The sequence below is a fragment of the Macrosteles quadrilineatus genome, unplaced genomic scaffold (genome assembly GCF_028750875.1).
Source record: "Macrosteles quadrilineatus isolate MER2022 unplaced genomic scaffold, UCM_ALF_1.0 Scaffold_9__3_contigs__length_116548681, whole genome shotgun sequence".
In the NCBI taxonomy this organism is placed as follows: Eukaryota; Metazoa; Arthropoda; class Insecta; order Hemiptera; family Cicadellidae; genus Macrosteles; species Macrosteles quadrilineatus.
In genome coordinates, this window is record NW_026542602.1 from 110996445 (window position 1) to 111012540 (window position 16096).

The window sequence follows — 16096 nt, forward strand, 5'->3', positions numbered from 1 at the left end:
AACGTTAAAAAAAGACTATGAAGTTGTTTTACATATTACCCTAACCACTGATCGGAACAGCACTAAATCTTTTTCAAGCTTATTGTTGAACTACTATTTAAAATAACTTGTAGTAAGTGAATTTTTCGTGTTATTTTGCAATTAAAAAAAGCTGAAAATTCAAGACCTTTAAACAGAAATATATAATACATTTTATATGATTTAAAAAGTTCTTTTTAAACAAATATTTTACGTGTTTAAGTTTTCTTTCTATCTCCTACCATTAAACAATTGCAGTAGAAAAGCGTAATTTTGTATGGTAAAATTAACTAAATTTCTATGAAAACACTTTGCCATTTTCGCAACGATGTATTAGGATTCATTACAAATTGACCAACTACTTCTACTTGTGTCAGTTAAAAGCCTTACACAACATTTTATATGGAACGTTTTCCAATGAACACCCCTATAGCTGCTTTCTTTTAACACTTTTCATTTACTTACTTTACTTTACTTTTTTTCTAAAACATTTTGTAGAGCTTAAAAAAACAAATAGTTTAGTATATTGAAGCGTTATTATGAGCCTAATTGTTGCGAATAAAATTCAAAAAATTGTAATTTTAAAATACCCATTTTATTCTTATGGAGAATAAGTCAACTGTTGTAGTTTGCTTGTTTATAAACACATTTTGATAAAATTTGGAAAATACATTAATTTATTACTAAACTACAGTACCTTTAACATTTTAAATTTAAAAAAAACTTTTTACCCTCCCTGTTGCAGCAAACCTAAGTACTCGTTAAACTAATTATGATTAAATAGGGAACAAATGTGATATTTTTAAGGAGACATCTTAGTGTAAATCCAATCAGGAAAATGGAAATTTGCTAAGTCTGCAGGTTAGCTGTGGTGGGGGTATTTATCTATCGTTATTCAAAATTTGATTCGACTCATTATTCTAAGGTGGATTTTATCAAAGCTAACAACAAATATTAATGAACCAACTACTGAATGGGTGTTAAATAAAACAACAACAAGATCTTTTAATTATATTAAACAATGACGCTGAAGTATAAACTTCGGACAGTACATTCGATCCGCCATCTTGCATCAGCATAAAATATCAATCTTAAAACGCAGTAACGGAGATCTATGTGTTCATATGAGGCGTATCTTGGGTTTTCACCAGTCATTAATGGCTTTAGGTGGCAGTGTGGGATGTCAATTAGCTCAGAATTGTTTAAACTAAAAGTTAACATTTTGAAACCCCTTAGATTTAGATGCAAATATCTGCAACTTCGTGTTTTAATACAAACTTTACATGTAATAGTTTAACAAAAGCAATGTGAAATAAATATTTTACTATATGACCAGGTTAAGATCAGGCCAAAAAATATATATATTTAAATAACTTTGTTACAAAAAATCCTAAACCGGAGACAAAATCCCCAAGGGCTGGAACGAAATGGAGTGAAGAAAGAAAAGGAGAAAACTAACTTAGAAATTTAAAAAAACTAGACGGATAAAGGAATTAGTTAAACAATTTAACCATTGCCGAGCTTTTTCATCTCTGGGAAAACCATCTTTGGGAGCTCAGCGTGAATAAATAATAATTTTAAATATTTAAAAATGTTCCTCACACACTACCACCGTACAAGGTAACACAACCACAGTTCACCTACTTCACTCTACATACATACACCTGCTACACATACAGCCCGTACTATATACATAGAGACATCAACACTGGCCAAGGCCGCTAACTAACATGGGTTTCTACGAATCTACAGTAGACATTAAGCATATTCCTTCTTTCCAGCTAACCTTCGGACGATGTAACAAATACGCACTACCTTGAATAGAAATAGATTGATTATTCTAAGTGATCGCGAGCTTAAGTATTACAAGTCAGTATTACAAAATATTTGTAACATTTCTTGTTATAGACTCTGGCATCTTAACATCATTAATAGTTTCCTCACTATAAAACTATATTCACGTGCCAACAATGGGGATTCTTCCTCCGTATTATTTAACAACCATTTTATTAAGTGGGTATTGTTTAGTTGATTATTCAACATTGGTATTGATTATGTCGTTTATTTAAGAGTTAGTGTCTTAAGTTTATTACTGAAGCAACCTACTAGTACCATCGCGTAGTTGGTGGAGTGTACACGTTCTGTGTCATAAGTTTTTTCCCCTCGTACTGTTACCGGGATGAAAATATTCTTCTGAAAACTAATATATAAAATTCTTAACTCTGTTAAGTTTATTTTGTTGAATATAACAGTGAATGAATATATTTTCCTAATAATTAGATATTTTTCATCAACATTAATCTATCGGTATCATCAAATTCGAACGAACAAACAAACCAACCAATACTAACTAACATTACAAAACGTATCGATTAACGTATCAAAGTCATTACTTACTAAAGTAATTAATTTACAAATATGTATCTTATTGGGCTAAGAAAACATTTGCTGTGGAAGCAAAATCTCACAAATCTCTTAACCTAGTTTGTAAACTAATTTAAAAATGCTGTATAAAGCTAAATAAATAAATGGCACCAATGGAGCCAACCGTTCCTAACTCTGGGCTATGACAATAACAACAGCAACATATTCATATCATGCAATCAATAATATACACTAATTCCACTCAACATTTCAGTTGATATTGTTAAATAAACTGCATTTAACATATTTGTACGCGAGTATTAATATTATGAACACAGTAATATATTAGAATTCCCTGAAATAATATGATCGCACTTAATAAGAGAACGAATCTCGTAAAAAACTAAACTGTGAAACATACTTGTTAACTATTGTAAGTAAAATTAACAACGACTATTTTACCTCAAAATAGCAATACTTAAAATGATTATTGACAGCTATATCCATATCAAATTGAAACCAATGTTAATTTAGCTTTGTATAGATTGATTTTACTAAGAATTACACAAATTCCAATAACCGCTCATATGATTGAGGGTATAAGGATACATGATTGGCTGATCTCCTTGCTAAACAAACATTTATTGAGAACACTTATTTTAATTGTGAGCAGGTAAGCGTAACTAATAATATTTCAGATGTCTTTATAAATGCACATTTAAATCCTAATTAAAGGCTGTCTACATTGGAAACATTGTTTAGTGGGATGCTTTTAACTTAATGAAAAGACCACCGTAAATTTACAAAATATTCTTAAACGAAAAAGCCAAATTAAGGTTATTAACGGTCTACTGAAGATATCAATGTTTAACTCATTAACGAGTTTTATACAATTAAGTTTAAGAAGAGTACCATATTTGTGAAAACTGTATGCATATGTATAACATGGTGTAGTATTTCAACCAATGCCTATTAATAATCTAAATATGGTGTAATAATTTCAAATATTTTTTCTATAACTCACTGTACTATCGTTACTTTTATTAAATAATGCTGCCTATTAAATAAAAATTAAATGATAAGTGTTTAATGAACTGAATTGATGCATAGTTTTCTTTGTGAGTATGACTAGCTCCATTCTGAAACATTACTATTTGTCTATACATCCAGTGTTTGTTTTCTTGAATATCCATTAGGGAAATACAAATAGATTTACAATTTGTTATATTTATAAGTACCTGCTCACAATATGCGTCAACACAACAATACATACATCGGTAACATATATTATATAAACTAGCTTTTCTAACACTGAACATCCTTCTTGCCAGTTTCTTTAGACTGGGTTATTATCTATGTACAAATTAAAAACATAATCAAACAAACATAACTAAATCAAAATGATGTGAACAAACGTGGTCAGATTTACACTGTGGTGGTTTTTATTTTTATTTTGGTTAACTAGGCCTCGTGTTCTAAGGCAAATAGCAATAAATAATTGTGGCTTTACATGTGACGAAATAATTTAAGCTCAAGATGGAAAAGAATGTGTGAGGTGATCACTTTAGTAAATATTCCTGATGAGGATAAAAGTTTAAAGATCGATTGTTTTATATTCGTAAACAAATTCTGAGCACTTACCAATAAATTAAATTAAACTATAATGATTGTATTAAACGTTTCTGGTTCAGGGAACTACATTCAATTTCGATTCTTGTTTTAACATAGTCCATCAACATTTAGAGTCAGATTTTCTGTCGGTGTACTTTAATTAGTAAATTTTCTTTTCTCTACTATGCATAGTTTAGCAAGCTCCAAAAACTAAAAATGTATGTTTTCATTGTTATCGTCTAGATCCAATCCTTAATGATTATGGCATGCCTTTGTTAATGGCATCCAAAAGAAATGGTGGAATGTAAAATAATTTTTTTTCATTTAAACTGTCCATCCCTTTACGTGAATTTTATGTAATTTCCTTCACTTGCTACTAAGGGCATATCCGGGAAGGTTTATTTTGTAGTTAAACCAAAACTGTATTTTTGAAATCCAAGACTACCCTAACACAACCTATTCATCGATTGTTTCAGTTCGAATAGTAAAATTTAAAATAACGATTATTGTAATTGTATACAAAATTTAAACCATTAATATGATTGTACAGTAAAATAATCTATGATTTTCATAACGATAGCTAAATTTAACTGCGCAGTAAGATCTTTATCGCTTTTAAAGTTTATTTTACCAACGTGCTCATAGCTAAATTCATGTGAATCGATCGTTCGGCTGCTGTGAAAACTCCATTGGTTATGTTTTTTCAAACTTTTAAATCTTACTACGCAGTTTTGCTATTAAAATACGTCTAAAAAAGCTAAATTATTCCTTCAAATGTCTTTCAATATAAAAATATGTTTGTAATCTCCTTATTATCATTCTACTTCGGATACAAAATACTTACAGAAATTATATACAAATTATACTACGATTAAAGTACTCTCCTGGAGAAAAATATTAATAGCAAAGTAATATTCATTGTATAAGTAGATTAAAATGAAATTTTAAAACTGGTTGAAAATAATTATCGATGGGGATGCGCGCGCATCGCATAGTGGACGTGTAGTTAGTGGTTTCCCCGCTAGAATGCAGAGACGTCTTCAGTCTACCTTCCTAGCGTTTATTTTTTTGATGTCAGAATCGTTACAAACTCTGAAACAAATCGTGAATATTTTACCTTTCTGTAGTTGGTGAAAGATTGTGACTGTAAAAAGAGCGAGTTTTACTCCCACCTTTACCGTGTCAATATGTCAACGTTTTGTAAACGTGTGCCTGATGATTTGATCATAAAATTAATCAGTATTATGAACTCGTATTTAGCTGTAAAAGCAAACCATCAACTCTAAATATTTTAATAAAACACAATGAATTCTCCAGAAAATTGCGACTTGTAAAGTCGAATTTACAAATTTAAATTTCATAATATTTAAGTTTAAATCGTGTTACCACAAGTGATTTTTTTTTTCAAACAACAATGTATTAATTTCACGACAACTGTTAAACACGATATTGTTATTTCAGGACTTTCTGGTTAATATATTAAAAACCCATACCTTGATAGGTTAACCTTTTTTGGCAAATTTTAATCACATCGCTTGGATAATAAAAAAAATACCATAATGCATGAAACTAGCTCTTCAGCAAAGCCTTTTTTGTTTTCTTTTACTGCCTATATTATAGCACAAAGTTAACGCTTTTAAATTCAATAAATAATACAAAAATAGCAAAATAGAATATTTATTCTGTGTGTTATTTAAAAACAAAAAATGTTCGCTATACTTCCACACGATCATAATTCGTCCATCCAATTCAAATAAATTGAGTGAATATTTTACTGGTACATAGTTACTGGAATAGTTACACATATGTACATCCAGAGGCTAAACAAGGAATTTTTATATCCACATATTTAAGCATAATACCTACACTTTATATGCATGGTTATTTTTTTAAGTTGCAAAGAGATTTGTTTATTTAACAAAGTACGTTTTCAAATACCGTACCTTTATATACTCTTAAAATTATTTCAAACTGTTGAGAATAAAATAACAGGTATGTTAATCTATGTATAGGAAATTGCATTTAAGCGTTCGATTTAATTCTTACCGGTCACTTCATTAAGCCCAGTCAAACAGAATAAAAGAGTAGTTCTTGTATCTACCATAATCTATACATACTCTCTGTAAGATTTATGAAAGTATTAGCATATGAATTAAATATTGGATGGAGCATTTTTATATTTTAACATGAAGCCGCAATTACATAAAATACTAATATAGAAGTTATTTAAGTCAGGTCAGTTACTGAATGAATGTTGGATATCTCCCCAGCTTCTGCTATGACAGGCAAGGGGTAGTATACACTGTGTATAGTATAATTACCGTCATAATTGACCATGCCGTCGCCGTCGAGGTCAGCCTCCTTGATCATATCGTCCACTTCCTCGTCTGTTAGCTTCTCTCCCAGGTTGGTCATCACGTGACGCAGCTCTGTCGACGAGATCAAGCCGTCATTGTTCTTGTCAAAAACCCTGATAAACGAATCGACTTTGTATTAATAAATTAGAATAATTATACAACAGCGTATAGCGTTAAATCACAATCAATACATACCCTCATAGGCCTTTACGGATTCATATTACAATACAAAAAATTGTCTTTTTGAACATTTTAAGGGTAGAATTTTCTTGTTTAAAGTTCTGACATAAAAATCTATTTTGAACTTCTAAGCATATCGATGGCTCAATAACTAATTGAAAATTTCTTCATTTGGGACCTTACGTATCAAACACAGTATTCGAAAAAAAATACGAAATCGCTTTTATTTTTTAAATTTACTGATATACTAGATTTAATTTTTTACTACGTCATTCATATTTTTGGACCCCTAAAAATAAAAATAGTGATATCGTAAATGATCAAGACTTCCCCTAACCCTTGTGAGTAAAGTATACAATCCAAAAATAAATGGTTTTGATGAATATTGTTGGTAGCATATGAAAGCAAACTCAAGAAATTGTTACCTTAGCTTCTCAGTGTCGAGCTACTAAGTGAGTTACGGACTCACCCAATTTGATGAAGATATCTATCTGAAAGACCTCCTTAAAGCGTTCCCTAAGCGTGTACATGCCCTATTCTCCTTTTATATCTCTAAAGGCATGAGATAAAAATAAATAATACTACACTTATCAATTAAAACCCTAAAGATTCTTATTGAGATCGAGTTTCCACTCTGTTCTCCCACATATTCTTGGAGATCAAGTATTAAGTAAGTAAATCAATGTGTAATCAAAACCAACCTAAAAGCCTCTCTAAGCTCGTCTTCACCTTCTGCTCCCTTCATCTTCTTGGACATCATTTGAAGGAACTCGTTGAACTCTATAGTTCCATTGCCATCCTGGTCCACTTCGTTCACCATGTCTCTCAGCTCAGTTTCTGTTAAAGTTTCATTATATTGATTAAATAAAGATGAGATACTGTAGGCCCATTGTCACCATAGGCGGTTAAAGTGTGGCCATAACCAGCTCAACAACGTAAAACGAGATACAAATATCCCTAAGATCAAATTAAAATATGTCTTAAAATCAAATATCAAAATTATTATTACATTTAAATATTTGATCCGTCATAAAAGTATTTTATTTTATTAAAAATATACATTAACAATAAGGTTACTTTTGAAATGTTATATTTTAATAATCTAAAAGATACTGAAAGATTGCTCTGTAAGTAATAAACAAAGCTAAAATTACATATCATTTAAATTATTTAAGAGGATAGTGGTTGTACTGATTTTTACTTAACTACCAACCACAAACCCTATCACCTAAAATTTTATTTTATAGGGGAAACAAATAACCCAGGAGACATTATTTATTATAGTATTGTTATTTACCTTATATTAGCTGTACTATGATATCTCACCTCGTTGTAATAAAATATATTTTCTTAAAACACAAAACAAGGAAGTTACTTTAAACACCTTTAACATCATGCAATCCCAATCAGGCTCAACAGTGTGTTGGTAAATGATAGAGGTAAATCAGACCTAAACAGTTTACCAAATAAGAGAACAAAGGGGCTTGCCTATTACAGCGGGAATAATATATTCCATGCATTACTAATGGCCATCAGTCACGAGCCAGAGTGTAGTGGCTCTACCATCTAGGTGCCATCTATCATTGGACGAGGTGTATGTCATTACCACCCAAACCACGGTTCTGAATTAATTATGTGTTCAATAAATAATGGGTGGGCATTAAAAGCTTGATAGTATTTAGTTATATTTGCATTTAAAAGCCTTCTCTTGTATGTAAAGTGGTTGATGCAAACACTACATCACTTTTATAATAGATAACTAACAATATTTTTGGGTTGAAGAAGATCAACCAGTTAGCGATTAACTATTTAGCATTCCTTCTTCTCTTTTTTCGCATTCATTTACACACCGCGGCGTGTTAATTGAGCTTCTAAACCATATAAATATTTTACCCGACAAGCCATACCCTTAATGTCTAACTAGTGACCATTAATCCTTTCAGCCTGTCGCTCAAATAACTTTTTTCTTGTACTTGTCTACCTGTTGTCCTGCGAAGTATTATCCTATCTACCTTTTGGTAAGCATCCAAAATATGTTGCATTGCCGATCAACTTTGATTAATCCCTTTAGTCATCACCAGGTTCAATTTGAAACACAAACTTCTTAAACAAGTGCAAATACCATAGTGTTCCTTTTCATGCCAAATAAATCGATCACCATTTTACTATATTTATAGTGCATTTACTAAAAATATTTTTAACTAGCCTTTTTAATTCAATTTTTGAAATCAAAAAGATTTATTTAACTGCATTGTTTAGTTACTTTACATATTTAGTGGGGTAAAATAACTGACTAAAAGAGAAAATAAGTAAAATTGTAATGCTTCGAACGCCAGTTTATCAGGTGGTAACGACAAAGATGTTGACCTGCCGACCTCCAACGAAAAGTCACACATTCTTTCCTTAACCTAAATGCTGATTGCCGTACCTATTCCATGAAAAAGTAACCTAAAGAGTACGGGTAATGAAGCTTCAAAATCTTAATTTAAAAAATGGTCGTAGGTAAATTAGTTTAAGCAACTCACTTAATTAGACTTTACGACACTCGCCAGAAGCTCGTGTCTTAAATTACTACTTGTGTCGTAAAAACTATCTTTACGAGATCTTTGGGTAAACTACGATTACCTTCTTAAGTGTTATTAGAACGTTCATTAAAAAGTGTTGAAGGCATGTTTTATTATATGCCTAAATTACATGAATAAACGGCTGACATATTTTGGTACTACTGTATAACTAATATTTGTAAAATGTAGTTTATCATGCAGTAATTTTGACGAAACATAATAAATCTTTGCATAATCTATCTGGTATACTACCTGAAGGTCGCTGCCCCAACGATCGCATGACCACTCCGAGCTCTGCCATCGTGATAGTCCCATCCTCGTCTTTATCAAACAGCATGAATGCCTCCTTGAACTCTGCGTAAAAAAGAATCATTAGGGGAAAAATAGGTCCACCTTTGATCATACTACTACCATTAATAAAAGTCTCATTCTCATATTAAATTCCAAAAGACATTTTTAAATTACTGTATTTGCTATTTAGTATACCAAGATACTATGGGCACTTAAAAAACACTTAAACACTCAACAGATGGTAGAATACTCAATTATAATAAATTTGTGTACAGGTATAATTCGAACTTAATTTATAAAAAGTCCTATTAATTAAAACCTCCAATCAGTCATTTGGAAATCACACAAGTACACTAAGAGCACTATTGCTAAATTGATAGAGGTTTACATTTATTGCAAAAAGCAAGAACTAACAATGTTTTTTACACTTTTTTGACATGTTCCTCCAATGCCAGCCGATTTAAATACATGTCGAATACCTTAACTGGTTTAAACAAGGTCTTCATCTATACCTAGAGTCATCCCAGTAAAAATGTTGGTACTTAAAGCAAATAAGTGACAGAGTACAATATTCGTCCTACAAAAGAAACTACAAGATTTCTAGTTTTATTTTTGCAAGGGACATAAATAAATCAAGCCACTGAGAAATTTTTCTGTTTTAAATACTTTTTACCTATTTCTACACTTAACTAGCTAACCGTTTCTAAGTAAAAGAGCAAAGAATTTAAAGCGTTGCTTCTCTTAACGTCAACCACCACAATGTGAAAAAATAAAAGAGGAATTTAACTCAATTGCAGAACACTTTATTAGAGATTCTTGCAACTTTTTCTTGTTTGAAAAACAGTTCTGTTAAGATAAAACAGGATGAGTAACCAAATTTAACTGTACCACTACCAATAATTGAATGTAAACATTCTATAATGTCTATCTTCTACATCATAATATAAACTGACTATTTAATCATTTCACAAAATATTTATCTACAGGATATGATTCAATCGGTCTTCCAATAGGATTTATAATTGCGTCAGCAAAAGACAATAAGATTTATTCTTTATTTAACTTAAAATGTTTTCGTATATTTGTTTCAGCCATAAGCACTGCAATGTTGTATTTTTAAATTGTTATATTTACAACTCAGATATTAAGTAAAATGTGTCTATGTTGTGTTTTTATGAATTGAAATTGTTTACCCTACAACCCTAATAGAAAATTAGAATGTTCAATTATTTTAGACATAATTGCTTATTTTATTCATTACTTCTTGTACACGAGCCAGGAAACATGTTGCAGCTTGCTAAACGAAAAGCATAATTTAATTTAAGACTGCATATGGCATTATTAATACATGTAGTAGAATATTGACACACTGTTCAGTGTAAATGTATGATCCGTTAGAATATATCAAGCTACAATGAATACTTAGAATACATACTGAACACTCTGCACTGAGTACTCTAAGAATTATACTCTTTCCATTGTTTTATCGTATTGTAAAAAGCAGAAAGAAATATGCTACATAGAAGAGTAAAAAAAAATCTTTACTTGTTTCTTTCAAACTAAATACTAATTCCTTTTTATCTTTTCTATTACATAATTGTACCTACCGGCCACCTGGTCTTCACAAAGTCCATACTCCGACTGTAAAAAAGAAAACACAATTAGTGTTGAATAAAAAACTTGATTTCATGTTTCAACTGGATCAATACAATCCACTGGATGTTCATTACCAGTATTTGTTAACTATCGCATAAAGTTATTTGGAGAAACAATTTGTAATAATGTACTGCTTAATTTGTAATGAGCATTGTTGAACCCGTTGGTATTGTTTCCGTTCCTAATATAGAACACATGAAACATTTTCTTTTTAATTACGGCATATGCGTCCGAACGGTTATTCCCTCAGAAAAAATGTTTGTGTATCTTCAGTTCATCATCCTTTGCATAAAACGTTTCTAACCAAGAGCCTAGTGACCTAGGATGTTAACGAAAAACTTTAACACTGTTTTATTTCCTTTTCTCTAGGTTCGTAACAATTTTGCTAAGAGACTGGATCGCGTGCATTTCCTCTATTTCGCCGCAAACGGTAATATCTGCCGTCCTGCAGCCGGCTCTTATCTATTATATGTCAACACAAGTATAAATATTTCATTTCGAAAACATTGATGGCGTGCGGGCTGGAAATGCGGTAAACATTGCGACAGTTGCTATTGTATTGGCGTCCCACGATATCTGATCGTTATAATATAATCAACTGTCAAAACAAGAAATATTATTAAAAACTGCGTATACTCTCTTTTTGTAATGTGAAAGGAAAACCTGTAGCATGTGTAAGAACAAGAAATACAATATCATAACGACTGGAGAGATTTGAATGAACAAGAAGTTTTATGTTTCAGAAGAACCTACACTTTCACCTTCATATTGACATCTTGTGTTGGTTGCAGTTCATTTGAAACATTATAAAACTAGTCCGTGTTACTAGTATACACATTTACTATGTTCCTAATTAATGACCTTGGCAAAGAAAAATGCAGTTACAGTCATCGAAAGACTCTTACTGATTTCTAAACTCCTTCACAATAATAGTCATACATAGAATTGTGTTCACGTATCTAAATAATAATGGTAATGAAAACACTGAAGATATATCCTATTTTTTACTTTTATTTTCATAAAATTACTAATAAGGAATTAAGGTGATGTGTGAATGTTGGGTAAATATTAGTTGATAGAATAAAGACTATTGTTTCATACAGTACTGTGAACTTGGATAAAGTCTAGTAGTTTAGTAAGTGAGTTTAGACTTATTAAAATATTCATAGAATGTTTTCTTTAATCAAATGTATTTTCCAGGTCAACAAAAAAAAATACTTTCATTATTATTAAAGATACAAAGGGATTGAACAACCAGTTTATTATGGCACTACACTTATAAAAACATGCCATGTTGTAGTACTTTTAGTATATCATGAAGAAAAAAATATATACTAGCTTATTTACTAATCTAATTTTAATTCAAATACTTTATGATAATACTTTACTATAACTATACTTACTATACTTACTATACTTATACTATAGGCTACTTATACTTTTACTATAATTTACTTATGATAATTTAAGTGGCAGGGGTTTCGAAAAAGATAGTTCTTGCCAGAAGCCAAGTTTATAATGAAACGATTCATGGATTTCGGTTATTACAAAACTAACCAAATATTCCACAAAACAGTAAATAAGATTACATTGTTTATTAATAATTAAAATTTGTAGGATTTTATTAATTTCACATATTTTAATACTGATCATAAAATAAATTTTAAGAGTTGTATTGTTGTGAAAGCTTTATAGGTTATAAACTTAGAAAATCTCCCTAAATGTCCATATAATTCCATGATATAATTAAGTTTTAAGTGTAATCATTTACTTTATAATGAAACATTTTTATTAGCCAGAAGAATGGTAATTTTCACTGTAGCTACACTCTTATCTATCAAGTCAAAAACATACCGAAATCTTCTTCTCTATATTGCTGGTAATTCTTCTCAGCCTTCTGTATTCTTTCTTGTAGTTCACAGACAGTTTGCAGTCCCCCATTGTAACACTTAAAGTTGAACAACCACAATTGTTTTGGATCACAGTTTTTAAATCACTAATTTATTCTGTAGGTTTTCTCGTATCAAGGTGCACCGACAATGACAACGAACATTCCGAAATATCACAGTTTGAGAAGGTGGGGCCCCCACTCGGCTCTTCGTCGTCTAAGAATAATACTTGATGTTGAGACTCAGTTATTTCTAGGCCGTTTGTCATCGTCTCAGATGTATAGTGTGGTAGCCTTTACGGAATTGTAAATTGAAAAGGGAAACTTAACTATGGTAAACAAGAGGAAACATAATTTTCCTCATTACTTTATGAGAAAATTGAGTTTATAATATTTTTAATATGTTTTCAATCCATTATAATTTATACCCAGAATCAACACGTAAAACATTTGTAATTTATCTGGCCTGTTTGATAATTAATCGATACTTTGTAGATAGTGACTACTGTTGTTTACGTATAGAAAGAGTAAATCTTCAAATCCTTGGGATTAGTGATAGATGACGAAAAAACTGCAATCACTGTAGGTAGTATAGGTAGAATTGATTGATTCGTTACATGGTGACTTATATTTGATTTTTTTAAACATACACGAGACATTGCCATTATTTAATGCATTTGTATTTAAACTCTACTAACTGTTATAATAATATGTTGAATCAGTATGATGTGATGACAGTAAATAAACATATAGAAACGCGCAATTTTTGCTTTGAGGTGATTGTCAAATTGATACTCGAAAAGAATGTGTTGGCAAACAACGAAAAGATATCATGTTGCATTACAAGCCACAAACCAGACAAAAGGGCCGACATTTCTTTTGATTATCGAGGTAGAAAGAGACTAACGAGTTGGTGGTGTCAGAGATGATGAGAAAATCAAAAGCAACACATTTAAACTTTGTATGAATAGTGGAAAGTAACTTTAAAATACTACTATATACCACATCTTTATGTTTTCCATTTCAATGATGCCTTATGCATGTATAAATGCCTAGTTTCATTTTTTTGTATCTCCAAACAGGGTATGTTACACTAGTTCTTTTTTCAATAAAATCTTCTAAAGATTGTAAATCTTATAAGTATTTTTCACTTACGTAGAACTTACATAGCACGTGTTAGTAAATGATATGGGTTTTCATTCAATTGGATTATTTTGCAATATTTCTGCATAAAAGACCATTTCAAGTAACTATGTCTTTATAATTAATGACCAATTCTTATTAATAAATCCACAAACATTTAGGTCTGGTATATTGATTATACTAATCTAATAATCAAAATACTTCTACACAAAATAAAACAAGTTTTATCCTTGAGATAAAAAAAAATCTTTGTATTTATTTACTAACTTGTTATTGCATATACTGTATGTTCACGATAGAGATTTTAAGTAAAGTTGACATAGGGTTATGAGATTTACGCTAAACTTTGATTATGCGATACGGAAAAGCCGCTATGAAAGGCTCATGCAATTCCTCTTTCTTAGTTCCTCTTTGAGCAAACAAAATTTCCAAAGTGAGATGGTCCAAGTAGATGAGAATCATTATGTTAGAGATTAACGAAGTATTGTAATATAGGGACGTAACAAAATCAATAATTAGTAAACCGTCTGAGAAAAACAGAGAGCTTAATCCGTGCTTACAAACATTCCTATTGTCCTAGAATTCAAGAGCGAATCTTACTCACGAAAATGGGATGAATGGAACAAGGGGAAGAGGAAGTTTAAGAGTCGTTACGCTAATTGCTAACGCCAAGAGTTACAAAATGGAGGCATGTTCATGACAAGGGTCTGCGCTAAACGGATGCGTCACGAAAAGGTAGTCGGATAAAATAAAACCTCTGCTAACATATCTTGATAATTTTGATTTTTTTAAGAGGTCGGCGGCCTCTTTTAACCTTGCATTTGCCCGTCCACATATCTGTGCGTGGAACGTATCCAGCAAAGCAAGGGGTGAGCCAGTACAGTACAAAGGTGAACTGTACTGATAAATTTTAGTGGCAGTGACCAGGATCCGAACTCACGACATCGCTGCCTTGGGCCCGAAGTTCGTGACACTACCAACTGAGCCACCGACTCACCAAAGCTTAAGATTTTAATATTAATATGTTCGAGATGGTAAATATATGCAAAAATATTACATTTTAAATTAATATTCAGACATACTGGTCTTTCCCTATACTGAGAGAGTTAAACTAGCTTGCTATTCTAAATCTTATTTATTATATTGTGCATGGCAATGAAAAATATTGAATAACGTGAAATGTTAAGCCCTGAGGATTACCTATAAGAATATACTATACGGTCTCAAAAAGTATAGGAAAGTAATTTTTTTACCATCGCAGATAATACAACCGAGTTTTTCAAATAAGAGTTGTAGGCCTACTTAAAGATATACGTTTTGAAGCAAATATAAATAAGAATTTTTATTTGGGTCATCACAAAGAAAAACACAGCACCAAAAAAGATACCTCAGATGGTTCATCTTAGTCAAAACGACGGCAGTTTAAAATCACAAACTTGGACTTTGAACAAAACAAAAATGGTGTTCTTTTTAATTTCAAACAGCAACGATATTGTAGCTATATTCAACAAGCAACAATCTCCCGTGTTTTGGCAAGGAATGACCTTTTGGGGTTGGGGATGTGTCACTGTGTTCTCCTAATAGAGACGCTTAATTTAATCTACTCCTCGACTTATGCTCTCATTTAAGAACTCATCCTGCATCCTTGAATAGAGTTCACATATGGCGTGAAAATACATATAGACAGTCGTTAAAATATCTTTTATGTTATAGTGCTTTTTGCATAGCTTCATCACGTCATCTGCAATGCTTGAAAAATATAATGCCTTATCCAAATCAAGACTCTGTTTAGTCTTTCAACATTTCCTCATGATTCTTGCATTGCATGCTATTCAAAGATTCATTTATTTTGCAATGATATTTATACTTTAAATCTTCAGGGGGCGCACACTAAAAGTGGGAAGAAAATCATAAACTTATGCATAGGTCAATATGCACATCAAAGTAAAGGTCTTATTAAGAAAATGCAATGCCGTAAATTTGAGCTCAAAAGAACAACTGTGTAATATATAACTGTGTAAAAA

At 31.2% G+C, this 16096-nt stretch overlaps 1 protein-coding gene across 11 annotated transcripts in view; it reads right to left on the bottom strand.

Moving 5' to 3' along the window:
* Window positions 1-1016: 1016 nt before the first annotated feature.
* Window positions 1017-16096, bottom strand: part of LOC129002832 (neo-calmodulin-like) — a 106818-nt gene continuing 91738 nt past the window's right edge. For 10 of the 11 annotated variants that reach the window (XM_054430923.1, XM_054430922.1, XM_054430919.1 and 7 more), the window contains 5 exons: window positions 10993-11026; window positions 9347-9448; window positions 7232-7367; window positions 6315-6463; window positions 1017-5085 (listed from right to left, as the gene is read on the bottom strand). In XM_054430923.1, the coding sequence (XP_054286898.1) occupies window positions 5054-5085; window positions 6315-6463; window positions 7232-7367; window positions 9347-9448; window positions 10993-11026 (453 nt within the window). In that variant the 3' untranslated portion in view covers window positions 1017-5053. Of the gene's footprint in view, window positions 5086-6314; window positions 6464-7231; window positions 7368-9346; window positions 9449-10992; window positions 11027-12895; window positions 13065-16096 lie in introns of those variants that run through there. The other variant, XM_054430924.1, reaches the window with a different exon arrangement.